The sequence below is a fragment of the Schistocerca serialis genome, chromosome 3 (assembly GCF_023864345.2).
Source record: "Schistocerca serialis cubense isolate TAMUIC-IGC-003099 chromosome 3, iqSchSeri2.2, whole genome shotgun sequence".
Classification (NCBI taxonomy): domain Eukaryota; kingdom Metazoa; phylum Arthropoda; class Insecta; order Orthoptera; family Acrididae; genus Schistocerca; species Schistocerca serialis.
Window position 1 is genome coordinate 615,842,966 of NC_064640.1, and position 17,205 is coordinate 615,860,170.

The window sequence follows — 17,205 nt, forward strand, 5'->3', positions numbered from 1 at the left end:
CGAAGGTATGGGGGCTGGGAAAGTTAGAAGTCCACAGAAGAGCGGCTGAAAGTAGGCAGTCCAGCAAGAGGTGGACGACCGTCATTTGTGAGCCACAGCGACATCGAGGTGGATCCTCGCGACGAAGGAGGTAACCATGCATTAGCCACCTATGGCCAATGTGGAGCCGGCAGATGACAACAGATTCCCTGAGAGATGCCTGCATGGAAGACTTCCACACATTCATAGTCTCCTTAATGACACACAGTTTGTTGCGCGGGCTGTTAGGCCATTCCGTTTCCCAAAGCCGAAAAACCCCGCAGCGTAAGACAGAACGCAGGTCAGTTTTAGAAATGCCCATCTCCAGAAGCAGTTTGCCCGTAGCCTGTTTGGGCAGCCTGTTGGCAAGTTCATTGCCTGGGATTATGACATGTCCTGGATGCCCTCACAAACACCACTGAATGACTGGACTGTTCCCAGGCATAAACAGACTCCTGAATGGATGCTACCAAAGGATGGCGAGGTTAATAGCTTGTAGCCTGCTCCAGGAGTCAGTACACAGGAGACTCACCAGGGCATGAGCGGATGTGCTCAAGATCACGAGAGATGGCCACCAGCTCTGCAGTGAAAACTTTGCAGCCATCTGGCAAGGAGTGCTGTTCAATATGTCCTCCGTGGACATACCAAAGCCTACGCGACCATCAGCCATCAAGCTATCTGTGTAAACCACTTCAGAGCCCCGATACATGTCGAGAATCTAGAGGAAGTGGTAGAGAGGCGCAGGGTTAACTGAGTCCTTAGGGCCATGCGAAAGGTCCAGAAGAATCTATGGCCTAGGTGTATACCATGGAGGTGTACGTGAATGGACTTCAAGGAGACGTGGTAATGGTAAGGTCTCCAGTTCAGACAGAAGGGACAGAACGCGAACTGCAATCTTAAGCCCTGACCTGGGCCACCGATACGGGAGATGAACCGCCGTGGTTGGGAAAAGGAGACTGTAATTCGGATGTGCAAGAGAACTACAAACGTGTGCAACGTAACTGGCGAGCAGTTGTGCACACCTAACCTAACCTACAATGGAGGGACTCCGGCCTCCACCAGGACACTGGTCACCGGACTCTTTCTAAAAGCTCCCGTTGCTAGGCGAACACCGCAGTGGTGCACTGTGTCAAGTACACACAACGCTGAGGGTGCCGCTGAACTGTAAACCGGACTCCCATAGTCAAGGCAGGATTGAACAAGAGCCCCATAGATCAGCAGCAGCATAGAGCGATCTGCACCCCAGTTGGTGTTGATGAGGGTGTGGATAGCGTTGAGGTGCTGCCAGCACTTTTGCTTAAGCTGATGAAGGTGAGGTAGCAAAGCCAATCAGGCATCGAAAATCAGTCCTAAGAATAGATGTCTCCACTACAGTGAGTGGATCATCATTAAGTTAAAGTTCTGGTTCTGGATGAACAGTGCGATGCTGACGGAAATACATGGGACACGACTTCACGGCTGAAAACTGGAGACCATGGGCTAGAGTACATGACTGTGCCTTGTAAATGGCTACCTGTAGGTGCTGCTCTGCAACACCAGTACTAGAGGAGCAGTACAAAATGCAGAAGTTATCCACATAAAGAGAAGGTGAGACCGGCAGCCCTACAGCTGCTGCTAGACCATTAATAGCCACTAAAAATACAAAGATACTCACAATACGGAGCCCTGCGGAGTACGGGGGAACTATGGGAGGCACTAACTTGGACACGGAAAGTACGGAACAACAGGAAGTTCTGAATACAAATCAGGAGTGGCCTCAGAGACCCGACTTGTACTATGTGGCAAGGATATGATACCACCAGTTTGTCTCTTATGCTTTATGTAAATAAAAAAAAAGACTGCAACCAGATGCTGGCTCTGGAAAAGGCTGTTCAGATGGCAGACTCAAGGGAGACAAGATTATCAGTGGTAGAGCGACCCTGGCAGAAGCCCTGAACAAGTTGTCCACGTGACTCCAGGACCCAACCCAACCGATGACACACCATACATTCCAGCAGCTTACAAAGAAAGTTGTTGAGGCTGATGGGCCGGTAGCTATCCACATCAAGTGGGTTTTGACTGGGTTTGAGCACCGGAATGATGGTGCTCTCCCACCACTATGATGGAAAGACTCCATCGCACCAGGTCCGCTTGAACATGGCGAGAAGATGTCGCTTGTCAGACAAGATATGTTTAATCATCTGACTGTGGATCCAATGTGGCCCAGGATCTGAGTCGGGGGCAATGCGCAAAGGTGCTGAGGAGCTCCCACTCTGTAAATGGGGCATTATAAAGTTCACTGTGGCATGTAGTGAATGAGAGGACTTTCCTTTCCATCCGCTATTTGAGGGTGGGAAGGGGTGGAGGGTAGTTCTCTGATGCAGAGGCTCTAGCAGATTGCTCAGCAATTGCGTTTGTATCTTTAGATAACATGCCATTGATGTTAATGCCAGGGACACCTGTTGGGGTCCGGTACCCAAAGAGATCTGATCTTTGTCCAGACTTGGGAAAGTGACGTATGGCACCCAATAGTCGACATGTACCTCTCCCAACACTCCCGTTACCGTCGTTTTATAAGATGGCGAACGCGGGCACGAAGCCGCTTAAAGGCTATTACGTGCTCTAGAGAAGGGTGCCGCTTGTGTTGCTGTAAAACTTGCAGATGCTCTAATTGCCTCAGCAACTTCCGGCGACCACCAAGAGTGACTTTCGCCAGGGGCACCCTACAGAACGAGCGATCACGTTTTCCGCTGCAGAAACTATCGTCGTAGTGACCTGCTAAACAACATCGATGGCACCATGTGGGGGAGGTTCAGCAGTGTCAGCAGAGGTGAAGGCTTAACCAGTCTGCCTTGTTTAAAGCCCATCTGGGTAGGCATCCATGGGCATGACACGGGGGGAGTGACAGGAAGATGGGGAAGTGGTCACTACCCCACAGGTCGTTCTGTGCTCTCCAGTGGACAGATGAGAGAAGGCCAGGAATGCAAACTGAGAGCTCAATGGCCGAATATGTGCCACGTGCCACACTGAAATGTGTGGGGGCATCTAAGAGGCAGAGGTCAAGTCATGAGAGTAAATTTTTGACCTCCCTACTTCGGCCAATAAGCAGGACGCCACCCCACAAGGCGTTGTGTGTGTTACAATCTTACAAAAGTAGGAAAGGTTTAGGGAGAGTGCACCATCTGGAGGAAGATATACATTGCAGACAGTTACTTCCTGCATTGTCCTTATCCTGACAGCCACAGCTTCAAGAGGGGTTTGAAGGGGCACAGGTTCACTACAGACTGAGTTCAGGACAGATGCAAACTCCACCTGACACTATTAGTTGCTATGGTTCCTGTAATATTCCTTACAGCCATGGAGGGAAGGGGTCTGCATTGCCGGGAATCAGGTTTCCTGGAGAGCACGGCAGAAAGCAGGTGTGAAGCTTAACAGTTGCCATATTTCAGCCAGTTGGTGGAAATCACTGCCACAATTCCACTGGAGGATTATGTGATCGTGAGACTGGGAAGGCACGAAACACTCAATGAGGCAGTCTACGCCTCGGTCACCAGCTGCTACCAGATGAGTACCTGTGTGATAGACATCCATTGTGTCTGAGGGCCCAGCGAGATCTAGGTCCTCAGCGGACACCAGAATCTCCACCACATCCTCTGACACACAGCTTGTAGGTAGTGGTGGTGGTGGTGGTGTAGGTGCCACACAGTGCCTTGGTTCTTGGGGATCTTTCTTTTTAGGTTCATCTCACTGCTCCATAGGTTTGTCCAGCTGGGAGGGCTTCACTTATTCAGTATCAGAGACTTAAGAGGACCATGAAGCCCCACAACCAGCAACCTGTGGCTGCTTCAGCCAATGGCGGGTATCAGCTTTGCCACTGGTAGGAACCTGGGAAAGGAGTGGCCGAAGGGATCCCTTTCTGGTGAGAGGAGCCGAAGAATATTTATACTTCACCAACTGAGAAGTGGGGACTGACATCCCCAATGGTTTTTGGGGTGGGGGGTGCTGCTCCTGAAGTAGGTTGTGCAGGAGCAACAGGGAGAGAAGCGCCCCACCATCAAGGGGCAGATGGAATCTGACAGCTCAGAGTCGACTGTATGTGGCAGAATGTAAGAGGGTAGAACCATTGCCACAGCAGCAGCGTAGGTTGACCTCATATGCACAGGATGTAGCCTCTCATTTTCTCATAGCCTCTGTGTAGGTCTGTCGGTCCAGGGTCTTTTATTCCCTTATTATTCTTTCTTTCTGGAGAATCCTACAGTCTGGAAAGCAAGGTGAATGGTGCTCTCCGCAGCTGACACAGATGGGAGGCGGGGTATGGGAGTATTGGGATGTGAAGGATATCCACAATCCTGACAGTTGACGCTGGAAATACAGCGGGAAGACATATGGCCGAACTTGCAGCACTTCAAGCACCACATCAGGGGAGGCTTCATGTCCCAGTGGTAGATCACCACCCTGGGTAATGTATCACCCTCGAAGGCCAAGATGACGGCACTGGTGGTTACCTGATTATCCCTCTGACGCTGGTGGACGTGCCAGACAAAACTGACACTCTAAATTGGCTTGCAGCTCATTGTCAGACTGCAAAAGAAGGTCCCTGTGAAATATGATACCCTGGACCATATTTAAACTCTTATGGGACGCGATGGAAACACAAACATCCCCAGCTTGTAACAGGCGAGTAGTGCCTGTGACTGGGCAGAGGATGCTGTTTTGATCAAGACTGATCCTGACCGCATTTTGGACAAGCCCTCTATCTCCCCAAACTTGTTCTCTAAATGCTCCACAAAAAACTGATGTTTCATCGACAAGAAAAATTCCCCATCAACTTTCATACATATGAGGTACCGGGGTGAATAAGCTTTGTTGCCATCCTTAGCCTGGCATTCTTCCCATGGTGTGCCCAGGGAGAGGGGGCAGGAGGGGGTGAATGATTTCGGTTGTATTTCTTAACATTGAAATTAGACCCTGACCGCTTAGAGACTGCTGGTGTTTGACCACCAGCAAGAGATTACGTACTACACTTAATGGCGTGTCATCTACCCTGATGCCACCCACTCCAACCAGGAGTCTTCCCCACGGGCACCACCCAGCCGCAGCAAAGGCCACCTGGCAGGATGGCCATTGCCAGGAGTCCCGATGTCACAGGGTGACAGGCATCTACTCCTTGACATATGTGGGGAGTTAACGGCACAGGAATCAGTGGAGCCATACCTGTGTAGTCGGGGGGCTACAACCAACTGGGTACATGGCGGCCCCATCGAAATGGACTGGCTACCGTGCTGGATATCAGGTGCAAATGAGCTAAGAAATCGTCCATTATCATTGACAGCACGGAAAGCAATACTGCACAGAGGATGGAGGAAAACGCACCCAGGAGGTCGCCCTCACTGAACAGCTGGATAATGAGCAGAAATGCAGATCCACATTGATGAAGGATGCGAGAGGTCTCAGCACATAATGGACACTATGCTTCATGTAAGGCGCCCTTCCCCAATTGGTTCGCTCTTCGGGAAAATTTTGAAAATGGAGGTCAGAGCCTACAGGGGACCATCACAGAAAGGCCAAAATGTGAGACACTCCTTTTACTCACCTCTTACGACAGGCAGCAATACCTTGGCCCTATTCTGACCCCCGGACCTACAGGGGGCGAGGTAGGGAGGTATTCAGCGAGGTAGGGAGAGATCCAATGAGAAGTGGTGCGTTTCATCACAAGATCGTTTAATAAGTGCGAGTGTGTTATGAAGATACTGAACACTAACTCCAGTGGCAGATGTTACAAGAGAAGTGCTGGTGCACCACAGAGAGGTTAGTATTTAATTTACGACAGTACATTTGGGGAAGAGTCTGACAAAACATCTCTTTATCCCTCCCACAGACATATTGAAAAATGACCAAATGAGAAAATCTGAGAAGTTAAGGCTAATTCAGAGACTTACCGACAGTCAGTCTTCCCACAAGCCATTCGTGAGTGGAATAGGGAAAGAGGTAACAGTCAGTGGTACCAGAAATACCCTCCAATATGCAGTCAGGTCACTTGCACATTATAGAAGTAGAATGGAACTATAACACATCTAACATGGCAGCAATATGGTAACTAATCAGAAAGAAGACTTTCCTGTTTGAAAAATCTGATTAAATTACGCCCTTGCTTCCCTAGCTTATTTTATGAAACTTGAGCATGGTCTTAAGCAGTTAATTCTATGATTTTCCTTTTTCTGTGTGGCGCTTCACTTCTACAAACTTTTCTACTTATACTGTATTATGCAACTATTAACAAGACTAAACTAAGCACAATGTATTACCTCACTTTCACCTCATAGTCCCCACAGAAGTAACTGTGGCGGTAACTCCATTCTTCCAGCACATAATGTAATGCAGATTGTCCAGTTGGGCCAGGAACAGATGATAAAAAATTTAACACTGGTTCCAACTGATGATGGATGAGTTGTGCATATACCATAATAAGGCTCTGTAATGTAATTACCAAACATCAATGAGAGAGAGAGAGAGAGAGAGAGAGAGAGAGAGAGAGACTTCCACTAAGGTACTTAAATTCATTCTATTAGTAGTTTCCTCATTACCTTTATTGCCAACTGAAATACGAGTTCTACACAATTTTGCTTGCCAAGATGCAAGATATTAAACAAATAAGATTTAAATCCTTTGCGAAAACTATGCAATCTGTCATACCAACCCAATTAAGTTTGTCTTGTTGAATTGATTGTAGCATAGCATGGGAACCAAGAACTTTCTGGCAGGGTTTCATTTGAGAAAGACCTTTGCAGTACAACTTGTCAAACAGAACATCAATAACTCCAAGTAATGACCAAACCTTAGGGGAACTTGTCCCCTGCTATTGAAGTAACCCTTCATGTTTGCCTTTTTTCATTGCTTCTGGGGAAAGGCACCAGGTTAGTCATAGCAAAATACAATTTATGCTTATTAAAATGCTAGAACATTCATTCTTACCTGTATAACTGTTATTGATTCTGCTCTCTGCATTTTACTTAGGACAGCCTTCAAAATCAAATCTAGGTTTTCACCCAGAATATTTCCTGCTTTTGATATTAGAGTCACAACAAACTTTCCAACAGATGTTGCTGTGAACTCTGTAGAAGCGGGATTCAACAAAACAGCTGCTGTCTGTAGAAGGTAACCCAATCCAGTTTGCCCATCCGCATCTTGGTAATTGAAGACTTGATCAGGAGAGACAGATACATATGCCCTCAAACATTCTCCTCCATTCTGGAACAAAAGAAGCCAAAATTCTTTAGTCTCTATAGCTCAGAGCCATCAACAACAGACTTATTTCATCCTCTTAAAAGCTTTGTACATCTTATGAAGCACTTAAGGGAAGGTTTGCTAAAAATATGAGGTTAATTGACTGCCAATGGGGGGGAAAAGGCACAAAATTAACAACAAAAACATGTACACTCATTTGCAAAACTGCTACTTTTCAGAGCCAGAGATTTCTTTGTAATATGAAAGTTATCTCAGAAAATAACTAGGAATTATGAATTCATCTAGGACGTAGATCACGGGCGATGCCACTGCAAGGCAAATGGGACTATGTAGTCAGGGCAACTACAACTCCAAAAAATGCATTATGGAAATTAGGAAACTGCTTCAGCTGTATGAAAATTCTTTTTATTGGATTCTCACCAAGTTTAGTAGCATTACAACCACATCTTCAGGTGAACATCTGGGTGTAAACACAATCATCATATTTACCCACCAACATAAGCATATAATGTTAAACAGTAACAAGAGAAGCTAATCACATATCTAACGGTCATAAGATTGGCAACACTGGGGACATATGGAAGACCCAACATTCGTCATCATCTCTTCCCTACTGGGAAGCCTTGGTGCCTTTTAACTGTTTCTATCACATGCGGTTGCATGGATATTTAGAATAAAAACTCAGAATTGTGAACAGTTCTCCAGTGGTGAACATGTTAGTTCACCACTGAAGTTTGCAACAACTGATGAGAAAAAGTTGACGTGTGTAAGTTAAGGGAAAAATTAACTGAAAATTGAAGAATAGATGATACCAGTGATTAGCAACAAAGGAAACTTGTATAAACTTTGCAATATGATCCAGATAACACCTCTGAGAATGCTTTAATGAGCAGTAGAGATATGCATGTAGTTAATACCACCTCATCGAACCATTAATATTTAGTTGTTATTCATCTTCAGCAGAAACTATACACCCCATTCTAGTATGCCCAGTAATGAAATATACTTGAGCATTAGGTATCAAACACAGATTATGGGTGTAAGTGAGAAAACAGAAGCCAGTGGAAATAAGAAGAGAATATAGAGATAAAACTATAAAGCTGCCTGTGGAAAAACAAATGGCAAGTGAAAATAGAAAGGAGAGGGGATGAATTGAGGGTATCAGCATAACAGTGGTCTAGCCCTCTCCAATACAGAAAATGAGATATTGGTGCCATCTGTTGTCTAGTGAGGTGAACTACCTTTCTATCATGTAGCATACACCAACATCACATCGTATATATTATTTAAAAGTCACTAATTTCTTCACTCGAACAAACTTTTGTTTTGTTTGAGTGCAACATTGGTCCAGCCTCAAACAGCCAATGAGAGGTCAGTATCTGGATCACATGTAATAACATCAACTATGGCTGACATTAAGGGCGAGAGTCATTTCTCAAGTAACGAAAATAATGGAGAAACAGTGGAAAACTGTGGAAGGAAAAGGGCAAGGCATTTACATTCCTGGGACAGGAATGTAAATACGAGGAAAAGAAATGCAGAAGAAGAATATGTACGGAGAACAGGCAAGAAAGTCCACCAACGTAAACAAGGCCCACCAAGTGGTCGTCAATGTAAGTGTTATGCACGTTTCAATGATGAACAATGTGAAACAGTGTTCATAAGGTTTTGGAATATGTGTGATTTTAGTTAATAAAATGCATATATTGGTGGATGTGTGAAAGTAAACCTAGCAAAAAGAAGATATGGTGCAAGTGGAAATGAGAGCAGGAGACCACACACCCGTGATTTTTATATTTCGTTAGAGGGTAGTGATAAAAGAGTTTGCAAACAGGCATTCATATCTTTGATTGGAATCAGTAATAGTAGACTTTCGAGGGCAGTTTCACAAAGACAGACTGAGGGAACACCAAAACAAGATGGTCATGGAAGACATGGAAATAGACCAAAGAAAACTAGTGATCATCAGTCCAATTTAGTTGTAAATCATATTAATAGTTTTCCACTGTGTGAAAATCATTATTCGAGAGCTTCTGCTCCAAACAGAAAGTATTTGCCTGAAGGTCTTAATGCAGCTATGATGTATAAACTTTATGTTATTTTTCAACAAGAGACAGTTGTGGACTTGTAACTTTTGTGTGCATGATTGTACTTCACATGATGTGCACATGTATGTATGGCAAGAACATATTGCAGGACAAGGTGCTGATGAAATAATATAATGTTTAATTTAAATATGCTTCTAACAATCTTCAAAATATTGATAAATTAATCGTGTATTCTAATAACTGTTTTGCTCAAAATAATAATATATCCTTAGTATGCTTTTGATTGCAACTTATTCACAGACAATATGTTAAGGAAATAGTTCAAAAGTATCTAGTATCAGGTCGTAGCTACCTACCCTGTGATAGGGACTTTGGGCTTGCAGAGAAGAGAGAGATTGAAAAGGTGTGTGTATACACCTGCTTGGTGGGTAGATCTTATAAAAAATATACTAGGATAGGTAAAAGAAAATTTAATGTAACTGAACTGCAACAGGTTGAATTCGTACGTTCAAAGCCTTTAACTGATAAAATAACTAATCGTAAATTTACTGAGGATAAAGAACCTGTTGCTTTCAGTCTCATTTCAAAGCTGAAAGTCTGTTGAACAACCACGGAAATGTGTCAGATACTGTTATTCAGATAGTATAGAGCAAGGTGCTTGTATGAATATAGTTAAAGGACAAAGGAGAAAGAGGGTTGGATTGTTTGGGGGAAGAGACCAAACAGAGAGGTCATCGGTCTCATCAGATTAGGGAAGGACGGGGAAGGAAGTTGGCCGTGCCCTTTCAAAGGAACCATACCGGCATTTGCCTAAAGCGATTTAGGGAAATCACAGAAAACCTAAATCAGGATGGCCAGACGCGGGATTGAACCATCGTCCTCCCAAATGCGAGTCCAGTGTGCTAACCACTACGCCACCTTGCTCGGTGGAAAGGAGAAAGAATAAACACACCCTTTAACTACAAAATGTTCAGCTAGTACCAAAATATTCCAACCCCAGGCCAATAAACCCAAAGAAACTTAAAGATATTAATGACCTTTTGAAATCTTTTCCATCCATTCACCATTCATTTTATAGTAGTCTGGTATCTCAAAATGGAACTGAGGAAGATGAAAATATGCAACATATTGTGGAGAATGACAGTGAAGACATTTTTGATTATGTATAGTAGGCCTATGTGTTTAGCAAGCTTGCACAAGCTTGCTAAACACATACTAAAAAAGAAAGCTCTTGTTTGTAATGATAAGTTTATAATCTAATTATTTTATTGACATAACCACTTTGTGTAATGTATTGTTACTTTAAATTCATATTAAAACTTGTAAAACAACTATTAGGATGAACATATGATTAATTACATTACATTTATTCAAATAACATTTTCTCTTCTTTCTCACGTACACAAAAATGTTGGTGCAACAGTGGTCTAACCAAGAAAACTAGTTGCAGGTGCCTCATACAAACTGCACTATTTCTAAAACTAATTCCCAAAAGACTTTATAACATTGTGGTTAAGTTAACCAATCATCATGGAATACACCACTACCAAAAAAATTGGGATTTCCAAATTCCAAGAAAAACCACAATTGTATAACTTTGACCGTCTGTTTATTTCTTGAAAAAGTGGCTTAGACCACTGTTGCGCTGACCCCTCAATTGCTAAAGTTAAGGTTAACACTCTCCCCGTACACATCTTCGCTGCTGAAGACTCCCACAACTAGCAACTGCATAAAATTAAGCATATGGTAACTACTTCCACATAGTAATTTTATACTCTACAACTATTACTTGAAATGCACACCAAAATACATGGATATTTGCACTGGAAACAGGATTGTTAAGCCAATGTTGTCAGAAAAAGAGCATGGATGGGAAGGGGGATCTCAGGACACAGTTCTTAGTGTAGTTCTGATGCACTGATATTTTCATCATCTGGACAACCAGAGGGGTTGAACGCTACAATACAAAGGAATTCAAACAATAATCACAGACTGGATTCACCTGTGTACCACCTTCCTTAAGCCTGTTTTACACTAGACATAAGACTCTCACAAGAAAGTAGTCCACTGCAGCACTCCATGCGATAGAACGTCCAACCACAAAAGTGTTTATACGGCAAGCGTGTCACGTCGTCTGCTTTACGTGTTTGCTGTGTTTGTAGACAACTTCCAGCACGTGAATCGACGGCTTTAGTTCACTTTCGAGACTTTCGGGTATTTTATGTCTTTCTAAGGAAACTACATTTATTTGTACTTTAGACAGTCACTATGATGCTGCATTTAATTGTTTTCATGCAGTTTGTATGGAACTATAAGTTTCTCACATTTGTAAATGGCCTCAAAGCTGTTTAAATACTTTCAGAAGACAAGGCTCAGAAAGGATTGAAGAAGATATCGCCTTGGCTTTTACTAGCATAGTTGTGGCTTTCACCATAAAGAAAAAATCTGAAGAAAAATGCGGCAAAAAATAGAAGCTGCTGGGACCAGGAAAAGGACTGCTATTCCTTATTGATGAAGGAGCTGAGGCTGGAGGATCTACTACTGTATAAAATTTTGTAAGAATGGATGCAGCTTGTTTTGACAAGCTGTCATTCTTCATTGAGCCAAATATTCACCTGAGATACAGCATTAGGAGGGAAGCAATTTCGCCATGCAGATTGGCAAGACTGATTTTGTGTGTATATTTTTTTTCATACGATTGTTTGATCAGTTATATTAACTGAAAATTTTCATATTTTATTCCTTTCTGGGTTAACAGTTACATTGTTATTCCTGGCAACTGGCAAATCTTACAAGAGCTTTTAGTTTGAGCATCGTACGTCAGTTTCGAGTGTCTAACCCGATAAGACACATATGCTGTGAAATCCGTAACTCTTTGAGGGATAAATATTTGAAAGTACTTGTTTCCTGTAACTTACTTCTTTCTTGCAGACTCCAACAACTGAGGAGTTGCTTATAATAGCAGCAACTTTTTATAAATTGTTTAACTGAGATAAAGCTTCAAATAATACTTACTGAAAATTGCAGATATTTCATGCATTAATTTTTGTGAGATGAAGAACTTGCTGTACTACTTTTCACTGATCGGGAGCAAGATACACAATACACATAGAACATTGCCCTATTTGTCAACTGTGCTCCCCACTCTGTGTCTGCATATGGGCAAAGCACCTACATTTGCATGAGAATAGGATCCATCCTATTCCGCCTTCTAGCAATTGTACGCGTGAATGTTGTGCAAAGAGTATCATATACGTGGTAGGTGCCAGCAGAAATGGTGCATCACAGGTAATCTTGCAAGCTCACATGCCCTGTGTAGAATGGGCTTTAGTGTTACCAATCTTCCAGATGGTCAACTCTATACTACAGCCCATGTCGGACCAATCAACTAATAGCAGTACTAGCACATCAACTGTGTCTGTGCTTTCCTTGCTAAATTAAAACTCCCCTACATGGGGCACATGCATCTCTTCAGGTGCATATTCATTGTGGAAATAAATTCCTCATACCACACAAAACTTATTTACTACTGGATGCTCCTGAAAATAAGTGTCACACAGCAGTTTCTTTCCATAGAATATGTGTAACTCCTACATCATGATTGATTTTCTGAAATCTGTATCCAGAACAGCAATTTTTTTTTTATTGTTCCCAACTGTATCCTGGTCAGAACCTGTACTGCTACACTATCCACTTTGGTGGTGTATGGTTAATTTCCTTAGGACTGCCCTTGTTGGACTATGATTCACTTACCATATCTACTGTGGCTCTGCACAAATAAGGTCTTTTTTAACAACTGGAGCCTAAAATGTTGCAACTGCTGTCAAATCCAGGCGATTTATATACTATCTGTGAATAAAATACTGTTGACACAAAATTCTTTATTGCACATTGTATTCTGAACATTCCCAACTGAAATGCCCACAAGAATTTAAAGAACATTTTTGCAACTTGTATGTTGTTTCCAGTTTTCCTCCCCCGTTTTCAGCAGTTCTCACTTTGCACATATTTTTCTCTTCTAATCATAGCAGTTTCATGCAACTGCTTTCCCTGCTACTGCTGCAATAGTTCAGATCAGTTACACGAAACTTTCCTGTGAAGCACCCGACTTGGGTCTGGTTAATTTATATACTAAATATTTTGAAGAGTACATTTCACGCAAACTATTCTATGTTTACTTTTTCAGTAAGTGAGTAAGACTTTGCTGATTTGGCCTCACTGTCTTAGCACCTCAATAGCTTTGAGATTACATGGACAGCACTCAAATATTACATAACCACTGCAGAAATTGAGACTGAAAATGCCTTTTACACACGATAAATAAATAGTAGATCACTGAGTATACCATTTCATTTACAAGAAATGGTGCCCTGAATTTCAAAAAGATACACTCTACTAGTACATCCCAAGGTTTCCTCGAATCATTCAAATACAGAGCTTTCAATACACACTAAAAGCCGAGATCATACACGATTATAAAGCTAATTTAAGCTACGATTTGGATTATATATTCTAAATACCTTATTATATGAGGTCACTGAAATTTTTTTTAATCATAACATGTATTAGTTTATATTTAAGTTTGATGGGACTAATTTTCAAGCACCACAGAGAACTGATTTAGGTAAGCTGGGTTGGTTTTCCACAGATCACTACAAATCTTTCTGTGGCAAGGTGGTCTGGAAGTTGAAGGTAAGGGTGAAGATCCCACTGAGCCTAATAATTCTAATTGAAAGGTTCACTGCACTGACATGCAAGCTGCTGCTGTAGCTCCACATCTACACACTTGAATGAAGCTGACAGCCACAATACATTTATTTATTATTTTCATACAATATATCATCAAGCTACCAAAACATCTATGAACAGTATCCAAATATCTGAAGACTGTAAATGAACTAATAAGATAATCTCCTAATGAAGGCACACAGTACATGACAAACTCAATTAACACTCTGCAGTAGTGCTGGTGCGATGCAACTGGAATCGTTATCACCTGGGTTGTTGTTGTTGGTTTTTCCTATTGTACCAAAAAGTCTTCTAATATAAGTAGTTGGATTCAGGAAGACAGTATGGTAAGGAACAAAGTCTGAGAGATAAGGTAGTAGAGTTTGTCAAAAATTAAACAGTGTGAATTGTCGAAAGGCATACCATGATGCAGCAACTACTTTTATATGATGCTTGGCTTCACAAAGTGATCCTTTTTCGAAGATAAAAATGTCCTGGTAAAAATGTTGATTTACTGTCTGTCCTGAACACAGAAGTCTTACAGGAATCACATTTGTCTAATTTCTTTTTTAGGATCATAATGTGCATATGATTTGCTGATTTTCACTTTTTTTCCTTTTGTTGGAGTTAGTGTGGCACTCCTCATCTTGGTGGATTTTCCCTCCAAATCACAATACAAAACCCTGTTTAATTACTATTAATGTGTTTTTCTTAGACGAGGAATACTTTAATCTGTGCAAGAAGATGGAGACATGATACAAAAGGAAGTGTTCCATATCCTCAGTTGATTTACTGAAATATCAACAACGCTGTAAGTAATTCACTTGTTCCCAAGCATTCTTATAGTTACACATAGCACACAAAATTTGATTCCTAACATTTGGATATGTCATTCTGGTGCTATGTGGTTTATCTTAAATGGATGCTCCTGATGCTGAAAATTCCTTAAAACATCAAAATACTTCAACCTTTGACAAAATGCCCACTACCAGTGCCTGCACCCTTTCGCAAAGGCCTCGGCAGCAAACACACACCTCACAGAACACAGAAATTGCTAGCAGAACAAACTACTATATAATGTGATCTAGATCATATTGTTACAATAGTAAGTTGAGACTAAACCACAGCCAATGATAAGGCCAGTATCCTCTGATAGAACACCAAGTTACCAATATCATTACTTTATTGTATTATCAAATTTGTAGATGATTTCAGAAAAAGCAATGAACCAGTTCTATTATTCTTTCATTTACAGCAATGTTTCCTTTGGAATTAAGTACAATAAAAGCCAGGAGTTTTCTGTTCTTAATTATTTTTAAATAATAATGTTTATAAAATTTGTGCAGAAGATGACTATCATTTTCTGCTGATTATGTACTATTTATTAATTAAAGAATATTTAACACAGTAGAAGTATAAACAAACTAATGTCTTTGTGGTGGTAGACTGGCTCAAGTTGCAGTTTTATCTACAAAAATTATAATTTGTACAAACTTAGAAAGCATTTATAAGTAATGATGAATAGTCCCTCCTCTTTGCATAAGTCTAACTTTTTTCTGTCACTATTACTGACTGCCTGTCAGTTCAATGAAATCTAAACTAGTATTTCTGTTACGCCATTGTGTTGTTCTATTACCTGCTTTACTACCAAGCATTTGTCAACAAATGCTTTTTCTTAATCTCATTTCCTTCCCATATTCATCTGATGTAAAATTCCAGAAAATACTTTATGTACTGTATTCAGTAATGTGAATCACCTGTGAGCTCCATTTACTACAACTGGATTTCTTCAATAACATATTTGCCATAACGTTAGAACACTTCTGCTTTTTTGGCACATTGTATAAACACAGACATCTCATATGACAATTCACTTGCTTATGCAGTAACATGTATGGCTTTTCTATTTACAAAAGTCTTTAACAGCTACTACTAAACACCATGCGCACACACAAAATCCATCTCAGGTTCTACAAGAAGCCTTTCACTTCACAAACAGTAATTATCAATTATTGTTGCCAAGCATTACCTTTATTCTGCATTGAATCTTGTTTTCTATAAATATCATCTTTATGGCAATTTCACATGTTTCTTGGTGAACTGATTTCATTGATCACTTAGCAATCTCTTCTGTTGCCAGAGATCCTATTCCAGCTATCTTATTTGGCTTTTCGAGTTACCCTAAATCATTTAAGTCTGATATGAGGATTGTTCCTTTGCTATGGCCACAGCCAATTCCTTCCCCATTCTGCCATCAACACAAACTCATACTCATGAACTTAGATTTTAATTACTCTGATTTACTTCAATTCTTTAAGAATTGAAAACCCATGCTTGATGTCATTTCTATCTGTAGCTAAGATCAAATTCTTAGTCCTGCTCTTCTTCGCACAACTAAATAGATACTTTTCTGATTAACTTTTTCTAAACTGTCCCACAAATCTTCAACATTTTCAGCAGTTCTTATTTTATATAATATTTTGATGAAGTCTTTGACACTTCAGTATTTGCAGGGCCAATTTAAGGCCCAAGCGATAAGTTACCACTTGAGATGCCCACCAACCTGAAAGGGGTGCTGCAGTGCAAGGTGTGTGTACTGTGCATATCACAATTAGTAGTGAAAACTGTTCCAGGTGAAAGTGTAGGAGGAAGGTACTAAACAAGGTGCTTCAGTGAAATAATGTTCTTGAAGTGGTCCTGCCTGTTTTGTGACTAGCCTTGCAGAAGTCCCCTTCCCTGCCCTGCCCCAGTTGCCGTAATTTGGTTTTCTTTCACAATTTTGAATAGATACTCATTTCTAATATTACCAGGAAATGACAATTTCTATGACAATCATCATACCATTATGTCTTTTACACATTGTTCTTTTTTAAAATAGTTTTATGACTATCAAACACATGTAATACCAAACATCAATTGTTTGTTCCACTTTTTCCAGGTAAAAGTATGCCCACTGCCCTCAAACTACTTTCCATGTCACAATTTTATACTTCTTTCTGTGATTATTAAAACAGAGATTCTATTACCTATGGCACTAATGTATTTCATTATGTTCCAATTTTTAGTCAGGCACTGGTTGTGATGTTGCAGATTTTCTTCCACCAGTTTTTGTCTCTGTAGTTTGAATAGAAGCACACACAAAATTGACACATCAAAATTGTACCTCGCTCAGTATAGTTACAAGAGA

At 41.2% G+C, this 17,205-nt stretch overlaps 1 protein-coding gene across 2 annotated transcripts in view; it reads right to left on the reverse strand.

Annotated features, from left to right (window-relative positions):
• The window catches only part of LOC126470499 (importin-9), a 150,259-nt gene that overhangs the window by 16,265 nt on the left and 116,789 nt on the right, over positions 1 to 17,205 (reverse strand). For both annotated transcript variants that reach the window (XM_050098379.1, XM_050098380.1), the window contains exons 15-16: positions 6,970 to 7,245; positions 6,303 to 6,469 (exon numbers count right to left, since the gene is read on the reverse strand). In XM_050098379.1, the coding sequence (XP_049954336.1) occupies positions 6,303 to 6,469; positions 6,970 to 7,245 (443 nt within the window). The remainder of the gene's footprint in view (positions 1 to 6,302; positions 6,470 to 6,969; positions 7,246 to 17,205) is intronic.